Source organism: Pongo pygmaeus, chromosome 11, assembly GCF_028885625.2.
Source record: "Pongo pygmaeus isolate AG05252 chromosome 11, NHGRI_mPonPyg2-v2.0_pri, whole genome shotgun sequence".
NCBI lineage: Eukaryota > Metazoa > Chordata > Mammalia > Primates > Hominidae > Pongo > Pongo pygmaeus.
The window spans coordinates 87,429,547-87,451,251 of NC_072384.2; the positions used below are offsets into that span (position 1 = coordinate 87,429,547).

General features: G+C 33.4%; 1 protein-coding gene across 9 annotated transcripts in view; it reads right to left on the minus strand.

Annotated features, from left to right (window-relative positions):
• Window positions 1–21,705, minus strand: part of TFPI (tissue factor pathway inhibitor) — a 93,689-nt gene that overhangs the window by 14,675 nt on the left and 57,309 nt on the right. For 6 of the 9 annotated variants that reach the window (XM_054477293.2, XM_054477294.2, XM_054477295.2 and 3 more), the window contains 3 exons: window positions 15,275–15,313; window positions 11,744–11,920; window positions 11,056–11,148 (listed from right to left, as the gene is read on the minus strand). In XM_054477293.2, the coding sequence (XP_054333268.1) occupies window positions 11,056–11,148; window positions 11,744–11,920; window positions 15,275–15,313 (309 nt within the window). Of the gene's footprint in view, window positions 1–5,508; window positions 5,735–11,055; window positions 11,149–11,743; window positions 11,921–15,274; window positions 15,314–21,705 lie in introns of those variants that run through there. The other 3 variants (XM_054477297.2, XM_063647679.1, XM_063647678.1) reach the window with 1 other exon arrangement.

Sequence of the window (21,705 nt, forward strand, 5' to 3'; positions counted from 1 at the left end):
ACTGTAAACTACTTCAACCATTGTGGAAGTCAGTGTGGCAATTCCTCAGGGATCTAGAACTAGAAATACCATTTGACCCAGCCATCCCATTACTGAGTATATACCCAAAGGACTATAAATCATGCTGCTATAAAGACACATGCACATGTATGTTTATTGCGGCACTATTCACAATAGCAAAGACTTGGAACCAACCCAAATGTCCAACAATGATAGACTGGATCAAGAAAATGTGGCACATATACACCATGGAATACTATGCAGCCATAAAAAATGATGAGTTCATGTCCTTTGTAGGGACATGGATGAAATTGGAAATCATCATTCTCAGTAAACTGTCGCGAGGACAAAAAACCAAACACCGCATGTTCTCACTCATAGATGGGAATTGAACAATGAAAACACATGGACACAGGAAGGGGAACATCACACTCTGGGGACTGTTGTGGGGTAGGGGGAGGGGGGAGGGATAGCATTAGGAGATATACCTAATGCTAAATGGCGAGTTAATGGGTGCAGCACACCAGCATGGCACATATATACATATGTAACTAACCTGCACATTGTGCACATGTAACCTAAAACTTAAAGTATAATAATAAAAAAAAAGAAAAAAGGCAATGTATAATTCAAATATTAATGATAAGCGTGTACAAAGAAAAAAAAAGAAGAAAGAGTATGTATCTCTATTCATTAATCAGGAGAAGTGGTATTAAATTGGTGGAAAGCGATATTCTATAAAGAAAAAAAATGGGGAAGGGAATGGAAAAACAAGCACTGTGGAGCTCTCTTTTTCCCCCGTATGTGTCTACTGGGCCACTTACCTGAGGATAAAATATAGAAGGAGGGTTGCCAGTGAACTTAAAATTGAAAGGTCATGAAGAATAGACTGAGTGAAAACCTGCCCAGACAGAAACTCCTTCCACATATTCAAAGGGAAGGAAAGAAATTGGGTAGATGTTCTCTGGGTTGGATTTCATTGCCTAGATACTGCGTAATCCATGGACAGAGTTCAGAAAGTCATGTTTCTTCAGGGATTTGTCTAAGCACAGCCACAAAGAAAGCAAGCCATGGTAAAATTATAGATTAAACAGCTATTGGGTATACTTTATTCTAAGATAATTGTGTCATATAGTGCATTAGAAAAACTTTCTTCATGACATATATGTAAAATTTTAAGCCCTACAAAATTTTAGTAAAAGTAAAAAAATTTAGTAAAAGTAAAAAATTAACATTTAGTCTGTTGATCAACATTTAGTCTGTTGATCAGCAGAGAATACAGAGAAGCATATGGGTGAAGGAAAGTAAAAACACAAAGGTCAGAATGTTTCTGGTTTGCTTGGGGGTACTTTGCAAACTCCAGGCTATCTGGAGAACATAACACATAAAAGAGTAGAGTGAGATTCAAGGCTGGAAAATTACATTTAGGTCAAATTAAGAAGATTCTTGAATACTTTTATATTTAGATTTTTATAATGCAGACATTAAAGAGCCACTGAAATTATTGAAGAATGAAAAGACAAGTTCTGATCTTGTTAAATACATGAAGCAAACTCAACCAGGCATGTTTAGGTTGAATCCAGTAACTTTCAATAGAGAAGAATATAAAATTACCACAACCGAAACAGTTACCATGGGAGTAGCTAAAATTAAGCACCAGATTGAATTTCGGCAGGTAGAGAGCTAGAGATGAAATAATTTTAGTGTTTCTACATTCAGAAGATGTAATACTTGTCTAATATGTTATGAAACATTATAGAATAAATTCTACTGATAATAGTTGTATTTTTTGTAAATTTTGGTGGCTTTTATTCACTGTGGCTTTACTTAGAAAAATATCTGAATATAAAGATGAAATTGTAGACTATGTCCATGGGTTAGCCAGCATCCAGGCAAACAAATTTGAAGTGGAAGATGAAGATAGAGCTCAAGTTTTGAGAAGATAGAATATTTTAATTTTGACATTGTTTAATGAACGTAAAATGTTATTGTGACTCTGTTCTCCCGTAACCCTTGTGCAGGTCTCTGTCTTAGCATGTAACACAGGCATTGAAGTCACCTATTTATTTATCTTCTACCCTATTTGACAAAAACACCTATAAAGGACAAAATTACACTTTTTTTATTCTCATACTCCCAGTACCTATGGTAGTTATTCCCATGTAGGAGACACTCAATGTTTGCTGAAATGAACTGAAATTAGGAAGTACACAGATCTGTACCTTAGGTCATAATATAAAGTTGAAAATATAGGTGTATATGTCTTTCAATTAGTTATAAGATCCAAAGACAAAAAATTTGTATTTTATAACTATGTTTGAATTTTCAAGTGCTATATATGTTATTTCAAAGAACCTTAGCATAAAATTTGTTAAATGAAGATATTTCAGATCAAGGTTACAGACTTTAGCTTCATTAAAAATGATCAATAATAAAATGTATACAAATAGTACTCATTATTTGACTATAAACCTCGAATGAAAATAGGTCATCATCATTGAAAACCTCAAAAATTAATACTTTGTGCTTTAATTGTGTGCTCAACAACTGGGTTAAGAATTTTATGTCTCATTACAGTTTTACAAAAGTTTTGAGATATTTCTTGCCACATATAACAAATGAGGAACCTGAAGCCGAGAGAAATTTTGTGATCTTTTTTTCAAGGCCACAGACTGAGTCAGCAAATAGCAGAACTGGAATTAAAAACCATATCTTTCTTTCTATAACGTCAATGCTCTCAACCACTAAGATATGTCATTCTGAAAACTAACTAGAAAATTAAGAAAATAATACCTGAGCAAAACTATTTTAATAATTTTATCAGACAAAAAGAAAATTGTCACAACTTCTCATTTAGAACTGATGTCCAAATTCCCTCTTTTCTGAAGCTCAGGTTCAGAACATGCTAAATGTACCACAGGCCACAGTTACAAACATGAAGTTGAAGTTTCCTAAGTTTGAACAGGAGAAAGAGTTCTAATCAAAATAGGTCATCACACAAGGATGCTAGAAACAAATCTTGGTGCGACAGTGCTGATTCAAACAGTATTTAGAACATTTGAAGGCAACAAATATTGAGTTGGCATGGTCAGCACGGACTGATTCTAGAAACAACCACAGCAAAGTTCCAGGCTTGCATCCATGTGATCATATCTGCACTGGTCACTCAGATCCATGTAATGGTATTAGATATAATCAAAAACTGGAAACCCCACTCCACTGTGTCGCTAGAAGAGGCAGAGTTGGAATTTTCCTGATCAACAAATTTTATTTATTTATTTATGAGAGAGTCTTGCTGTCACCCAGGCTGGTGTGCAGTGGCACAATTACAGCTCACTGCAGCCTCAACCTACCTGGCTCAAGCAATCCTCCTACCTCAGCCTCCAGAATAAGTCTATGATCACAGGCCACCATACTGGGCTAATTATTTTATTTTTTGTAGAGAGAGGGTCTCTGCATGTCACCCAGGCTGGTCTTGAACTCCTAGGCTCAAGCTGTCTTCCCACCCCAGCCTCCCAAAGTGCTGGTATTACAGGAGTGAGCCACTGCACCCAGCCACCATTTTGTATTAATACTTCTTAACTTCATTTCTGCAAAGATTTTCCATTACTCAAATAGAAAAAAGGTAGAGAATTACACACAACATAGAGTAGCTCAAGTTTGTCTAAGCTATTCCTACCACATTACCAAGCTGCCCTATACCAGTCACTATTAAATTCATATTACAATAAGGATTTTTCTTTTTTTAAGCAAAAAAAGTCTTATCAAATTAGTATTATTAATTTATTAGTTTGTAGTTTGCATGGTATTAATTTGTAAACAATTTTTGGTTTATAGTTGTATAATGATCATAATGAATTTATTCCTACTATGTTACTGGTTCATACAAAATGAAAGTTATTTTAAGTAATTTGGCTTACATATCGGAAGTCTGTGATTTTTTTTCCTTTTAAAGATATCTATATATTATTCAAGCTTGAGAAACACTTCTCTGGAGGACTCTTATGACTGGGGCAACAAATTATCTGTGTTAAGACTAAAGATGGTCCAGGAAGAAAGGGATTAGAAAAGTAGACAGTGGTCATCTAGGGTGACTGCATTTTGATGGCAGTGATTTTGGCAGAGATGAAGTGCCACATTTTTGTTTCTCATCAGCATTCCTGTCAGGAAGTAGAAAACTTGCTGGGTGCTGTCCAAAACTTGTTATCTATTTTTGGAAAGCCAACTTGTCAGAAAATCAGAATATGAGGCTCCAGATTTACTATGCAGGCATCTTTAGATTATGAGGGATGTTCCTGTGCTTCTTGGTCTTAGAACACATTATGAAAGGCAAGATATTTCTTTAGAGCTATGAAAGTAGACTGTGGATGAAGTGAGTTTTTTTGTTTGTTTGTTCGTTTTTTAAGAACTGTAAACAGTGCTTCTGATGACCTGTGGTATGCAGCTGGATGTGGAACTCTTTAGCCGGTGAGGGATAGTTTCTCTCCAGAAAGTGCTCATGGTTGCAGTATTCATCTACATGCAATCACACCTTCAACAAGAGGCCAAGGAGATAATAACAATCTCATGCACATTTATAAATTGACTATATCAGTGATTGTGTTTGGCTGTCCATTAGGCCCTTTGTGAACATAACACCTGTTTCAGAAGGCTAGTGATAACAAAAATCTTTAAAAAATGTATTTATATATGCATAGATTTTATTTTCTATTTTTTCCACATAAATGGAATGTATGTCTGGAGGTCATACATTGAATACATTCAGGAGAGGGATAGAGTTTCAAGTAGCAAAAGGATCTTCAGGATGTCATCCAATTACTTTCCCTGGACCTGGAGGCTGGCAGGAGGCATTGTGGAACTGGGTCAAGTATATGACTTTCTCAGTCAGTGGCCAAATACTAGAATTGGGTTGGCAGTAGCTTTTTAAATCTACCTGAATTTTCTTCCCCCCAGAATATCATAAAGCTGATGTAGTTCCAAGGCCCCTCTCAAGAATTGATGTATGGGGCCAGGCACAGTAGCTCACGCCTGTAATCCCAGCACTTTGGGAGGCCGAGACTGATGGATCATCTGAGGTCAGGAGTTCAAGACTAGCCTGGCCAACATGATGAAACCCTGTCTCTACTGAAAATACAAATATTAGCCGGGCGTGGTGGCACATGCCTGTAATCCCAGCTACTTGGGAGGCTGAGGCAGGAGAATTCCTTGAACCTGGAAGGCGGAGATTGCAGTGAGCCGAGATCGCGCCATTGCATTCCAGCCCGGGCAATAAGAGCGAAACTCCATCTCAAAAACAGCAACAACAAAAAACAAAACAAAACAAAACAAAAAAACAAATAGTTGACGTATGGAAGCAAAAGGATGTATAAAAATCAGGAAAAAAATGACTTTTTTTCCATGAATAGTTAGGTCCAGTCAAAAGACTCACAACTAGCACGAACTCCTGAGAATATTCATTTTTCTTTGCTAGTTAGACATTTACAAGTGAGATGCAGTGAGAAGACTATGTTTACTATGCATGTAAACATTAAAACTTTATTAGCAGTATGCTATCAAAGGCATCACGTATACATATAAATATTAAGGAAATGCCAAAAGCACAAATATTAACATAGGCATGAAATGCTATCCAATCCTAGAAAGAACATGGATGCATGAATGCAGAAGGCGTTCAGAAAGACTTGGTAAATATGAGCCGCATTCTTCCAACCATCATTTGTTCCTTCTTTTGTAACTGTGGATCACAAAATTGATAAATAAAAAATGTGAGTCATCTTTATGTGTTTAACACTGTGATCAATGCTGAGGGTGGGGGAAGTCTATAAACTATATAGTACATTATGTTTTTCTTCAAAAAATCTTGTAATCTAGACAGTGAGGCAGAGCAAACACAATATCTAATAGTACAAGTATTAAAGGAATCATAGTAAGAAGCCATGGGAGAGAGACAGAAAGAAGGCCTCCTTATGGTAGTGAAAAGGCAGATTGGTTAAGAAGATGAGGAGGGTCAGTCAATTTTAGGTGGGGAAAATAACATAAAACATCCTTTAGAATAAGAGTGAGTAATTTGTGTTTAATGATAATGAAGAGGCCAATTTGAATGGACAGAAAAAAGTCATATTTAAGGGACAGAAAATATCTGCAATAGATAGGGGACTAGTGGACAACGCAGACAAATTTAGGCAAGTGGATGAAGCTAAATTACCACATGATCGATGAATAGAAATAGGACAGTGATGTCAAAAAGGTCATGTATAATTTGTTACATATGACTGTTCCTTTTTCTCTCTCTCTCTCTAATATGCTTTAGTTTACTAATGTAGATATATAATTATATTATGTGTAATATATATACAATATCTGAGTTATATCTGAGCTTTCTGATATCTATTTATTTATCTATTTGTCTCATGTCTATACAGCCTGGTTTGCCTAAGCCTCTATTAGTTTATGCTTATTTTGGGGGGATATCACGGTCATATATATATATATATATATATGTATATATGATTTTAAAATACTGAAATACTTTTAAATATAAAACTATTATTGTAGAGTCACCAAAACGACAATTCCAATTTTATGTCAATGCATACATATATTTAAAATAGACGTATACCTTAATTTTTTAGCACCCTCTTTAACTATCATTAGTGTTCCAAATTGGATGACATGATTGTTTAGGGAATCTAACCATGAAGGATTGATGATCTGAACAAAATAAATAGGAATGAAAATGGAAGAGACAGAAATAAACATTTCATAAAAAGCAATGAAATTTAATGAATGACTGGAAGAATAGAAGTGATACGAAGAAAATTACTAATCATTCAAATTGGAATAATCAGAAAAACAGTAGAAGAACTCAAAAAGTTTGGAAAGTTGGAAATGTCGAAAAGATAAAGAACAATTATACAAATTAATATCTTTTGACCTTGAAGCCCCATGATACTTCTCTGTGACAATAATCTCAACTTGTTTCTAATGAACACATTCAAACTCTTTGAGTTTCCATATATGCATTAATTTAGTTCTAGTATGAATTCTCCTTAAAATATTAGTCATGAATTTGAGACTGTATGTTTACTGATGCATTTATCTGAATAACCAGAGACTTTATGAGTGTCTGAAATATAAATTTCTTCTGCAAATGGAAACTTACAAAGGAGTTGTTTAACAAATGAGAATCTAAGGCCTGGTGAGTTAAGTGTATTACTCTGAATCACATGGATAATAATAATGAGTAACCCTACATGAATTTACTAGATATCAGGCACTGTCCTAAGAAAGTTATGTATTTTGACAGATTTAACCTCACAACACAACCTATCAAGTTAGTACTACAGTATTACCATCCTCATTTTACATTGGAAAGATGAAACTCAGGTTAAGAAATATCTTGGGGTCACACAGCTATTAGTTGAAGCATTGGGAATTTAACCCATGTCTTCAGACTCAAAGGTTTTTCATCTGCTATATCATTATTTCAATCATGGGGGAAATCAAGAAGAACCAGTTGTGATGGTTTTCAATTCTAGAGTTTATGCGCAAAATTGCACACATTTAGGGAAATTGCTTTAGAAATATTTCAGGTGGAGAGAACACACATTTATTTTAACTACATGGATATACTCAATACAGCCAATCAAACTGAAATAATGCACTCACGCTCAGGGATATGCTTACAAATCATTATTTAAAATCTCTTTAAGGAAGAGTAAGACTGTCTTTGAGATTACCTAAATAACTTGTTAATATTGAAATGTGGAAATAAAAAGAAAAATTATACCTGAATCGTGCTTAGTAAGTATTCAAGTATCTTGAATCAAGAAAGCTTACTGGAAAAATATATCTTGAAAGCCATTTACAACATTCCAGTAATTAAAAATAAATAGCAATTTTTAAAAAGTCACATTATAATAACGTTTAAACTTCTAACATGCTTCCATAATATCATGAAGAAAAACATTAAAATTATATTTATAAATATTTCACTTAATAATAATTGAATTTTAGGATATTCAAATACTCTACTTAAAGATTGTTATTTAGTGGAAAGAATTTAAAGACTGGTATTCCATTTATGTTGTGGGGCAGATTATTATTCCTGTACATTGAATTGAAACTTTAAAGGATTTACAGCTTTTCAAAATAACCTGATCCCACAGAGAACTTTACACGTTTGATAAAACCCTTGAAAAACAAAGTTTTATGTAAACAAAGAATTGCATTTTCTTAAACTACAATAGAATGTATTAATATAATTGTAAGCAGTGACAGATGTAATTATATTTGATTGGGGAAATTAAGAGGTGTCTGTAGATCTCAGCAAACCCCTCAGACAGAAGTGACAAGGGGTCCTCTAGGTTTTAGACAGAGTACAGGGACATCTGCATTCCCACTTCTGCATCTTGGCTGGGGCAGATTAGAAATCACGTAGGTTTTAAGAAGAATGGCAACATAGCTTCATTGACAATCCACGTTATGCCATCCTTAATATCAAATGTCTCCTAGTTACTGCAACATTGTTTCATGTTTTAGATTAGGAAGGAAGAAAGGGAGGGAAGGGAGGGAAGGGGAGGGGAAGGGAAGGGAAGGAAATGCTCCTAGAAAAAGAGGAAAAGGGGTCAAATTGGCCAGAGGAATGTTGAGTTTGAGGCCAATATATACAATCAAAAATAAAACAGTTTTCTAGACAAATAAAGGAGACATTTGCCCTAATTTTAAATGCAGTTATGATAATATTATTCCTTAAATGTCTATTATTCTGAATAAATTCTTGTTAATATTGTTTTCTTTTAAATTCGCGTTGTCAATTCTTACTGCTTACTTACTTAATAATTTACTTTTACAAGCATTTATTTATTTGTTACAATTTTCAATGTGCATCTACATAATAAACTAAAGAAGACACATATCAGAGGCCATTTAAAACTCATTAATATTACTTTCTCGCACTTATTTTTATTTTGCCCTTTCTAACTTGGTAGTATGCTTACCAAAAATTTTAAATTTTATACTTCAAAAAAACTTAAGGCAAAACTATTCCCTAACCTACTCTACTCACTTTAATGATAAATGACTGCAGATCTCCACTTGAATTGGTAAAACAATTCAAACAAAAATATTCAAACATGTTGCAAACTGATTTCATACATTTCTTGTACTTACTGATATACTGTGCCACATGCATATTTAAACCTGTTAATAATTTTGTCATTCTAAATTTTCTTTTACAGCAGTAAGACTTAACGTGCTTTTGAAAATATAATACTTAACTGAATAAAACAAAATATGAGTGAAAAATACAAAGCTGGAAAGACATAAAGAAATAATGCAACGATAGTACTTAATTTTTCAGATAAAAAAATCAGAATCACAAAAGTATTAATTTTTACGAACGAAGTAGTATTTAAAAATTAGACTCAAGTTCATCTGGTATTCAATTCACTGCTCCACCTATTGAATGTAAGGACCTGAAGTCATTTTGAATATATCGTATTTTCCAACTCCCACTGAAAGTTTGCATCCCCTTAATGTCCTCTTAAGTTCTAATTGCACACTTACTGAATGCCTACAATTTAGGGAATTTATTAATCCCTGAGACAGCCATCAATTTTTTAAGATCTCACATAAGAAAGAAACATATTATAGAAAGGCATTTATACTGTAGTTCTCACACATTAATCCTCATGCTTAGGCTGGGTTGAGGGGGATAAGGGAGGATGGGGATGGGGGGCCTGGGGAGGGTGTGAAATAGGCAGGACTAAAGGGTAAGGCATGTAGAGAACTTAATTCTCCTTTCACATAAGGAGAATTATTCAATTATTAAAAGCACATATTATGCTCCCTTGTAGATCTCATGTCTCTTTACACTTTCCATTTCCTCTTTAATCATGTTTCACATCCTCCTTGTGATTTCCAAGGTGTGACATTCAGTGCTGAAGCAAGACCCACAAATGATCACTGTGGGACTCAGCTGAACATTCACAAACTCTTTCTAGAAAAGTCAGAGTCAACATTTTAATGCTTCAAATCCACGTGGGCAGGACTTTTGTTTGCATTCTGTTGGCTTGCTTGCTTAGTTGTTCGTTTGTTTGTTTGTTGTAAAGAGGAGTAGCTCAAAGCCAATCTGATTCTGATAAATGGCCAAGGTAGAGAATTCCTGGCCCAAACGCTGTTTCTTTCTTTATTATTATTATTATTTTAATCCTAAGATTGCAATTTTAATAGTTACAGAATTCCTCACACTCAGGCTAAGTTTATATATAAACATGCCAAGTTTACCTTTGACATGTTCACATGGACTACTTCTAAACAAAATCTTCAATATCTGAATAAGAATATGTGATTTTTATAATTTAGCTAGGACCTAATAATTGTATACTGGTAATTTTTAGCTTTTTATGTTATTTCTAACTGCCCAGATATTTATGGTTCCTGATTATGTTTTCCAGTATTTTCACTATTTTCTGAGCTCTGCCTTTTGTGGAAATATTTCCTGTATATTCGTTTAAATCTGATAAATAGGTTAACAGACAACAACATAAAAAAGAGTCCTGCAGAATTCAAAAGAAAATTCCCTCCAGAGTGACATAACATTTAGTCATGGTTATTCAATCAATTTCTAATCTGTCCTGTGAGTAACACCAGAGACCTTGCCTAGTGTCATACTGACTTTAAAAGCACTTTAGACTGCCTTTGATGCACTGCTGTGCCAGTACAATGATTTATCATCTTACACTGAGGCTGATAATTCCTAGTACTATTTTACAAAATAAATTTGGCATAGAGTTAAATATCATATGAAAGTTTTTCATGTGATACATAATCAAAAGCTTACTTCAAAGCATACTTTAAAATAGATTAGGAAAATTGTTGCTTTTATGAGATTAAATGTCTTAAACAATTTGAATCTCAGTATTTCAACAAACACCTTATTAAGCAACAACACAGGTATATATATATTTAAAGACATACTTCTAATACACAATCCACTTCATTGTTACCATGATAATAGTTTCCTGGAAGCAATAAAATCCACAAGATTCTTACCAAAAAGGCTGGGAACCTTCGTTGATTGTGGAGTCAGGGAGTTATTCCCAGCATTGAGCTGGGTTCCATAATTATCCACCTGGAAACCATTCGCTGGAAAAAAATACAGCCAATTAAAATAGATAAACATTGTCACAATCTCATATTTGGACTCATGAAGCATACAACAGTTAAAAAAGCAGATTTCTGGCAATTTCATTCACATTGATATGTTAAATTAGCAAACAGTGAATCTTTAAATATAATTGTAAGGTAATATTTCCATGAGTAACTGTAGTTCTTGGTCAAAAAAGCATAGCAGTTAATGTTTAAGTCATCCCTTTAATAAATGTTATAGGCAGATAAAACTAAGTGATTTTAGGTGGTAGTTTTCAATAACTATTTGCTCTCATATTGTATAAATGTGAAAGATTTCAGCAATTCTATTGTGCCAAAATTGTACTGCAGTATTCTCAGGAAGAAAAATTAAATAATGTAACATAAAAAATATTAGATCTATGAAAATAATTTCTTAATTTTCTATGCTTTTTAAAAAACTATAGTCACAAATCTCACATTGAATGCACACAAATATATCTTCATTTGCATGGCTCAAACAAAACCTGAGTAAGCTTGAATACCATCTGAGATGCCTTAGTTTAAAAGGATGCCTATAAATGAACTAAAATGAAATAAGAAATAAACTTACGACCATCTTCACAGGTGTTCTTGCATTCTTCCAGTGTCTCAAAATTGTTCATATTGCCCAGGCATCCACCATACTTGAAACGTTCACACTGTTTTGTCTGATTGTTATAAAAATACCTGGTAATATAACCTCGACATATTCCAGGATCTTCTTCCAAAAAGCAGAAATCTGGCTTTTCTAGAAATTATAAAAATGTCAGAAAGCAATATTCTTTTGTGTAAATACATTACTGATTTTAAGAAAATTTATAAATAGCTGGCTAAGTTATTGAAGGAGTACGCATAAATATTAAAAAGTAAAAAATCTAACTTTATCCACAACTATACACTATTAAAATTATCTACCATATTTTGGGATTGGCATTTCAAATTCTAAATTTCTCATAGTAAATTAATAGGGAATTAACTGTCATTTTTTTACGAATTTAAGGAATAAAAGATTATTTTACCATGTACCACTCTTGCTTTGAAATTACAAAACATTATGGCAAAAATGTGGTTTAATTATTTTTAATATGTTCATGTGTATTAACATTTAGGAAAGGTCTATGAACATTCAAGCTATTGAGGGTGGCTTCTCAGGAAAAGCATTGTAGTGCGTTGCTTCATTAAGAATAGTTTAAATTTTTAAAAGTTGAAAAAGAAGATTTGAGAGGTAGGAAGTTTTCATGGCTAGCCTTAGAAGTTCCTGAATTCTTATGCGGGAATTAATATCTGTACTAGGTAGGACATCCTCTACTGCTGTGTCATTTTTATTTTTTCCTTCTTCTTGTCATTGGAATGACTTCAATAATGCAGAGGCAGAAAGGAAATACATGTTCAAGGATTGGAGAGGCTTTTGCAAAAGACTAATACTTCTTCTTTGATAGTGCTCCAAAGCAGGCTAAACACAGCTGTCATAAAAGTTGTGCCACTGTGATCTACATCACCAGCTCTGTCTACATGCATGCACTGTGAAAAGAAGTGAGCTAATTTTCAAAATTATTATGCTCACAGGCATATTGGGCTTGAATTTTTAGAACAAAATTCCAATTTCTCAATTTTTTTTCCTGCAAGTGTATTACCATATTGGCAAAACTGAACTGTGGTAACCTTTTTCATCTTAAAGCAACTTGTTCTTCTATGTCAGGGAAGCAATACCCCCAAGTATTTTACAATAAAAAAGAACATGTATTTAATAATGTTAATGATTTCTGCAACAGTTGCAGATCTGCAAAAGAACCAACTCCTTATTAAAAAGTTATTTTATTAAGTAAAACTTCCTACTATAATATAGTTTTAAAAGTCTATTTTCTGTAACTTTTCAATGTATTAATTTGAAAGTTAACTTTGTTTCTTCTGTATTGCCTCTTGTTCTTTCAAATGAATGTTTTTATGATTTTTAGTTAAGTGTAATAATATGTGGGGGAAAGGAATAAAACAATTCTTTAAAATTTTATAACATTTTATAATGTAAAAATACATTGAATTACTATCATATGATTTGTTTTAGTCTTAATGTGTACTTTTTATGAAATTTTAAATGATCTGAACAGAGGATACAAGAACTTTATGTTTGCCAAAAGTGGATGGAGGAAAAATATTGCATATAAAAAACATAAAAGTATAACAAATTATGCTGATAAGAATAATTAAGAAACTGTACATGTACATAAATATATACACCTAATATATACCCACAAAAATTAAAAATAAACAAACAAAACCACAACAAACAATAAACTGTACAACTGAAAGTTGTTATTTTTCATATGAAACTACATTGGGAAACATGAACTTATGTGAAGACAAAGTTGAAAATGGACACGTGTAAAATAATCCTTTTTTTGGCCTGCAGTTTAAACTACAGTTGCAAATCAAAAAATTAATTTCCCATTTTCTTCAGGTAAATAAATTAACCTTCTTATTGAATTTGCATACATAACCCTTGCTCTAAGTTGGTGCTCAGTTGAACTTGAGTAACACAGAATGCAGACTGGATAAGCTAAAGCATTATCACTGTCAACTTTTGTTTGGGCCTGAATACTCGGGAGTTGTCTTGGACCAAACTTTCTTTCTAAGGGATTGTATTAAATCTCAAATCTCTTTATAATGGTCCAATGCTAGGAAGCATAATACAAAGTTAACTCGAAATTGATCAAGCCTTTGTTATGAATAGGTGTTAACATGTAAGCATTTTTAACATTCATGTGAACACAGCTTTATTCTCTCACTTTCATATATAATAAGAGATAGGAATGATTGAATTCTGAATTATAAATATATGCTTTACAGCATAATTTTACTTAAAAATAGTACCTGTATTTAATTTTTTTTCTAATTTTATGTTTTTGGTAAAAGGTCCTAATATTTCAAGGTTGGTATTTTCTTTCACAAAAATATTTATTTTCCTTTGTAGACAAAAACTTCTTTATTATAAATATGCCACTTTGATATTACAGATAAGGCCTTCATTTAATTAAAGTACTAAACATTTTGGTCAAGATTATTTTAATATTTATAGGAACCTATTTTTTAAAATTGTAAGTACATACATTTACTTATGTTTCTTGTACAAACTTTGCTATTATCTTTATTTTATACATTTTGATTCCAATTCTGGTCAGTGAATTGAGCCTAAAGATTATCAATGTGTCACAGAAATTTTCAACTCTTTCCCACATAAATAAATCAAAATAAATAAAATTAAAATGCACTTTGAATTTTGTGATCTTTCATGTTGTGGTCTTTCATGTCCTGAGTTAAACAATTTAATCTCTTTGTTCAATATTTTCTCATTGAAATGTAAATGCCATAACTGACAATTGGACCAAATCAGTTTCCAGACCTTTATTAAAAGGACGTTGGTTTCCCTGATCCATTGATAACATTTTTTCTTGTGCTGATATATTTGTGAAAAAGTAATTATTTTTAGCTAAAAACAATAAATGATATGATTTAAATTACACAATTAAACATACACATACATGCTAGATATTTATCTTTAAATATCTCCACTTACTTTTGCATGTATAACTGCTGACAACTCAGAGACATACATCCATTCAAGGGAATATTTGGTGAAACTTGCTAAGGCCACACAATGCCGAGATTAACAAGTGATTAGAGATCAGAGAAATAAAGTAAGACTCAAAACATCTAAATATCTATCTGGAAGATGTTAAAATAGCATGGGTGGCTCTGGACTATGATTGAACTAAAACTAAATATCATACTACATTAGAATTAGAGTAAATATGGTGTTTGGAGCCTCCTCTGACAAATATAATGTATATATTTTCCTAATTTTTGATTATGTCCATTGAATCACGCAATAAATCATTTCAAAAATGACATGCTCAATCTGTCATATGGGTTTATGATCAATCTCTTTTATGGGTTTTTTAAAATCAATCTCAGAGAAACTTAAGAATTGAATATCTATACTGAATCAAGGACCAGAAAAAACAAACAAGCAAACAAACAAACAAAAAATTGAATATCTAAATGCCTTACATAAATGCTTCAAATTTACAGACAAATAAATGTTCACCTTGTTGCAATGTTGTCTTTATAATCTTGTTTGCATTATCTGTAATCAAAAGAATATATGCATATCAATTGCCACAATTTATAATGTAATACTATGAATTTGAATTTAACAAACAAGAGTGACATATTTATTACCATTAAAATTATTATACAGAATGTCTTTATAAAAATTGAATTTCTTTTTCTTTTCTCTAAAAATTAATCTCTTCTATTTATTGTAACCATGAAGCCACTTCATTTCAATAGAGTAATGTTTTAGAAACTATGATAAAACTTTCTAACACACTTACAAAGCTGAGAATTCATAGTGACTATGTTTACTGTTCAGGATATCTATACTTAAAACAATTATTTTAAAAATGTGAAATATGAAAGTAATTCAAGCAGCCTACATTACAAATAAAAATAATTTGTTAGATACCTGGGAATAAAAGTGAAATTAACCAGAATTATTTCCTTTCCTTATTCTTTCCCCTGCTTCATTGTCTTAACCCAATTGCAAGTTTCATTATTATTACCTATGTAGAGAAGAAATGAAACAAAAGGCATCTGGGACACGTTGCGGGTTTAACATTTGATTAACGGAATCATTTCTCTCTAAAACTGGAATGTTAGTTGTCTTTGTCCTACCATATTCCAAGTATGAATTCTAAGTTCTAATTTAAATGATAGGTAATGAAATTTAAATTGACAAAATAAGTCTATGAAGTTTTAATTTGTTCGCATAGACATTAGGAAAGTTGAGTGATATTTATTTTGTTGTGGAATCATTTGTTTTACAGAGAAAATCTTTGGTCAAAGCAGGTTACCATTGGCTATATGGCCAGAGAGATAGAAAGGGAGTGAGAGAGAGAAGGGAAGAAAGAATGAGAGAAATAATATGAATTGGGTTATAAGTCTCTTTCAGCAACTGGATCATCCTACTTTTCTTGAAATAGTTAATTCTTCTATGGAAAGTAAAATGTCTATGAAAGGGAAATTAATGGGCCCAAACTTCTTTTCGAATTGTACTATGTTTTATTCAATAGCCTTTTAAAAAAAGAGGTGTGTGTGTATGTGTGTGTGTGTATGTACAGCTGTATCTATTGAGGTAAGTTTTTTGGTTTACTTTGTTTTCACTGCAACTAACCAACTTCATATTAATGTTTTCAACTAAATTGTAGACTGTTATATAACTGACATTAAAATATTTAGATATAAAACTAATATGTTATGATTTAATTGATAAGGAGAAGAAATGTATACATATAATGAGTACATAAGACTAGAACACTAAACAATTTTCATTCCTGATTTACCTATTGACTATAGTCATAAGCTGGGAATATATAAATGCTTGATTAATACAATTTTTAAAAGAACATCTATTTTGTTTGTTTACTGTTACATTCTAAGTAGGATTAATTTAGGTAATATACATGCCAACTAACTCAATGTGGTTTAGCACACTAGAATTTTAAGTGTATTTGTATTACCAATAATTATCTTTGAGGAATCTAATAATAATAACCTTGGACACGATAATTTGTATGGCAATAGCAGTATGAAAGCGATTAATAGTGAGAAAAGATTTATAGCAAATTATCAAGTTTTCTTAGATTTAGACAGGACGAAGCATTTATCAATGCTTTTTAAGGAGCAATGAGAGAATGTTAGACTAATTTCCATTCTAGTACTCTTTTGAATTTCAACTTCTATGAATTTGTTTTAATATTTCATTATGAATCTTAAGATGTAAGATTGACAAGCAAAAACATCCCAAAATTTGCATTTGGTTGACACACATTGGCATATGATATTTATATCTCAAACTGACTTATTGATTTTTGCTTCTAAATCCATTCGAAACTGTGCCAAATGTAAATAATGATATTTTCTTCTGGGTGTGCAAGGAGAGTGTTAGATAAATACCGATTGTGTGAAGTTGGTAGAGAGTGTTGTTCAAATCTTTTATATCCTTAGTGATTGTTGTTTACTTTTTCTGTCAATTACTGAAAAAAGGTGTCTTGAAGTATGTAAACTGAACTGAAGAATTGTATACTCTCACTTCTGCCAACTTTTTCTTTAAAAATTTTGGAGTTTTATAATTAGGACCATGCACATAGGCATTAAGGATTGTTGTGTCTTTTTTATTAATGGACCCTATTATAAATATCTTTCTTTCCACCTGGTAGTATCTTTTATCCTGTAGTCTACTTTTAATAATCATTCTTATGATTAGTGCTTACATATTATATCTTTTTCCATCCTTTCACTTTTAATCTCTCTGTCCTTATTTTTAAAAGGCCTTTCCTATAGACAACATGTAGCTAGTTCTTGATTTATTTTTGCATACAGAGTGATAATATCTACCTTTTAACTGGAGTGACTGGACCACTAAATTTTAATTTAATCTAATTATCATTAAAGTTGAGTATAAATATCACTAGCTATTTGATTTGTTTCTCATTTCTTCTTTGTTTCTGTTTCCCTCTGTTCATGTCTTCTTTAGAATTACTGTAATTGAATATTTTAATAATAATTTCATCTTCATTATGGGCCTATTTGTTATTTCTGTTTGTTTCATTTTTTTAATAGTTGCTTTAAGGATTATAATGTACTAATCCATTACAGTCTAGTGTCAAGTAATGTATGTCATTATCACCTGTAGAAACCTCAGAACTTTACAACAGTAATCTCATATTTTTCTCCTTCCTTCCTGTGTGCTTTAATTCTAAATCCTTTAATACTAATTGTACTGCTGCTTTACCAGGAATAAATTTCCCCAGATAATGCTGATTTGAAAAGCGCTTATTTTAAGAAGTAGATTACTGATTGGCACTTTTTTCTCTTTCAGTTCTTTATTTTTTCTTTTTAAAAATTTATTTCTTTTTTATTTTCATAGATTTAGGGGCTAGAAGTACAATTTTGTTACATGGTTATATTGCATAGTGGTGAAGTGGATTTTAGTGTAACCATAACCCAAATAGTGTCCATTGTACCCATTAGATAGTTTCTCATTCCCCAGTCGCCTTTCAACCTCACATCTTCCTAAGTGTCCATTGTCAATTATTCTACTATGCCCACATGTATGCACTATTTACCCCCCACTTATAAATTAGAACATGTGGTATTTGAATTTCTGAGTTATTTCACTTAAGATAACAGCCCGCAGTTTCATCCATGCTGCTATAAAAGACATGATTTTATTTTTAATGGCTGAGTAGTATTCCATGGAGTATATGTGTATATATAAATATCACATTTTATTTACCCAATCATCTGTTAATAGACACTTATGTTGATTTTATATCTTTGCTACTGTAAATAGTGCTGTGCTAAACATACAAGTACAGTTATCTTTTTGATATAATGATGTATTTGCTTTTGGGTAGACATCCAGTAGTGGGATTGCTGGAACAAATGGTAGTTCTATTTTTTAGGTCTTTGGGAAATCTCCATACTGTTTTCCATAGAGGTTATACTAATTTACATTTCCAGCAACAATGTATAAGCATTCTTTTTTCTCCTAATCTTCAACATCTGTTATTTTTTTACTTTTTAATAGTAGCCATTCTGACTGGCATAATATGGTATCTCATTGTGGTTTTAATTTGCATTTGTCTGATGACTAGTGATTTTCAGCATTTTTTCATATGCTTGTTGGTTGTGTATATGTTTCTTTTGAAAAATACCTTTTCATGTCCTTTGTCCATTTTTTAAATGGTTTGTTATTTTCTTGTTGAATTGTTTGAGTTACGTGTACATTTTAGATATTAGTCTTTTGTCCAATACACAGTTTGCAAATATTTTTCTCATTCCTTAGGTTATCTGTTCACTCTTATACTTCTCTGGCTGTGCAGAATATTTTTAATTTAAGTCACTTGTGGATCAACTTCAATTTAACTCTCATTTGGCTATTTTTGTTTCTCTTGCATTTGCTTTTGAGGATTTAGTCATAAATTCTTTGCCTAGGTCAATATGTAGGAGGGTTTTTCCCAGATTTTCCTCTAGAATTATTATAGTTTCAGGTCTTACATTTAAGTCACTAATCTATTTTGAGTTCATTTTTGTATAAGGCGAGAGACATTATTCCAGTTTTATTCTTCTGCATATGACTATCCAATTTCCCAACACCATTTATTGAATAGAGTGCCCATTCACCACTGTGTGTTTTTGTTGATTTTGTCAAAGAACAGTTGGCTGTAAATAAGTGTTACAGACAGGAGGGAGGCTGTACCCTGCAAAGCCACAGGGGCAGAGCTGCCCAAGACCATGGTAGCCCACCTCTTACATCAGCGTGACCTGGATATGAGACATGGAGTCGAAGGAGATCATTTTGGAGCTTTAGGATTTGACTGCCCTACTGGACTTTGGACTTGCATGGGGCCTGTAGACCCTTTGTTTTGACCAATTTCTTCCATTTGGAACAGCTGTATTTACCCAATGCTTGTACCCCCATTGTATCTAGGAAGTAACTAGCTTGCTTTTGATTTTACAGGCTCATAGGCGGAAGGGACTTGCCTTGTCTCAGATGAGACATTGGACTGTGGACTTTCGAGTTAATGCTGAAATGAGTTAAGAATTTGGGGGACTATTGGGAAAGCATGATCAGTTTTGAAATGTGCAAGTGCATGGTGCAAGCTGTCAATGGATCTACCATTCTGTGGCCTGGAGGATGGTGGCTTTCTTCTCACAGCTCCACTAGGCAGTGCCCCAGTAGGGAATCTGTGTCGGGGGTCTGACTCTACATTTCCCTTCTGCACTGCTCTAGCAGAGGTTCTCCATGAGAGCCCCACCCATGCAGCAAACTTTTATCTGTGCATCCAGGCATTTCCATACATCTTCTGAAATCTAGATGTAGGTTCCCAAACCTCAATTCTTGACTTCTGTACACTCTCAGGTTCAATACCATGTGGAAGTTGCCAAGGCTCGAGGCTTGCACCCTCTGAAGCTCTGGCCCTAGCTCTACGTTGGCCCCTTTCAATCATGGCTGGAGTGGCTGGGACACAGGGCACAAAGTCCCTAGACTGCACACAGCACGGGGACCCTGGGCCGGGCCCAGGAAACCACTTTTTCCTCCTAAGCCTCCAGGCCTGTGATGGGAAGAGCTGGCACAAAGGTCTCACATGCCCTAGAGACATTTTCCCCATTGTCCTGGTGATTAACATTCAGATCCTTGTTACTTATGCAAATTTCTGCAGCTGGCTTGAATTTTTCCTCAGAGAATGTAATTTTGTTTTCACTTGCATTGTCAAGCTGCAAATTTTCCATACTTTTATGCTCTGTTTCCCTTTTGAAACTGAATGCCTTTAACAGCAGCCAAATCCCCTCTTGAATGCTTTGATGCTTAGAAATTTATTCTGTCAATTACTGTACATCATTTCTTCAAGTTCAACATTCCACAAATCTCTAGGGCAGGGGCAAAATGCTGCCAGTCTTTTTGCTAAAACATAATGAGAGTCAGCTTTGCTCCAGTTCCCAACAAGTTCCTTATCTCTATCTGAGACCACCTCAGGCTGGACCTTATCGTTCATATCACTATCAGCATTTTTGTCAAAGCCTTTCAACAAGTCTCTTGGAAGTTCCGAACTTTCCCACATTTTCCTGTCTTCTTCTGAGCCCTCCTAACTGTTCCAACCTCTGCCTGTTACCCAGTTCCAAAGTCACTTCCACATTTTCAGGTATCTTTTCAGCAGCACCCCATTCTACTGGTACCAATTTACTGTGAGCAAGTCACATCTTACATGGATAGCGGCAGGCAAAGAGAGAGCTTATGCAGAGAAACTCCTGTTTGTTAAAACCATAAGATCATGTGAGACCCATTCACTACCATGATAATAGCATGGGAAAGACCACCTGCCCCCCCCCACCACATCCCCCATGATTCAATCATTTCCCACCAGTCCCTCCCACAACACATGGGAATTATGGGAGCTACAAGATGATATTTGGGTAGGAACACAGAGTGAAACCATGTAACACACATTGTTAGAAAAACCACAACCACTTCAGCTTTCTAATCTCTAATAGCCATCTCCTCTTTTCAGAGAGACCACCATGCTGTACTTGGGTTTCTTTCATATAATGGTGGTTCTGAATGCCTTCACACAGGAAGCAGGGGAGATTGCAGGGCTCATCTTATGTATTTACCTTCTCCCAGAGGTCACAGTCCTGCACTGCCTTTTGTTCAGTGTTTGCAAACAGTAGTTTTTTACATTTTGTCCAGTTTTACCGTTCTTTATGTTGGGAGAGAAAGTCTTGTTCTATTTTTCCATCATGGCTGCCAATTAAATTCTCTCCTTAGGTGCGTTTTTAAAAGTCTAGCCATATTTTTTCTATATACCAGTTATATCCTTATTAGCAGTCTGCTGTATAAAACACTCAGACATTCATACAATAATTGCAAGTGACTTTTCTTTTTTTTTTTTCATGGAGTCTTCCTCTGTTACA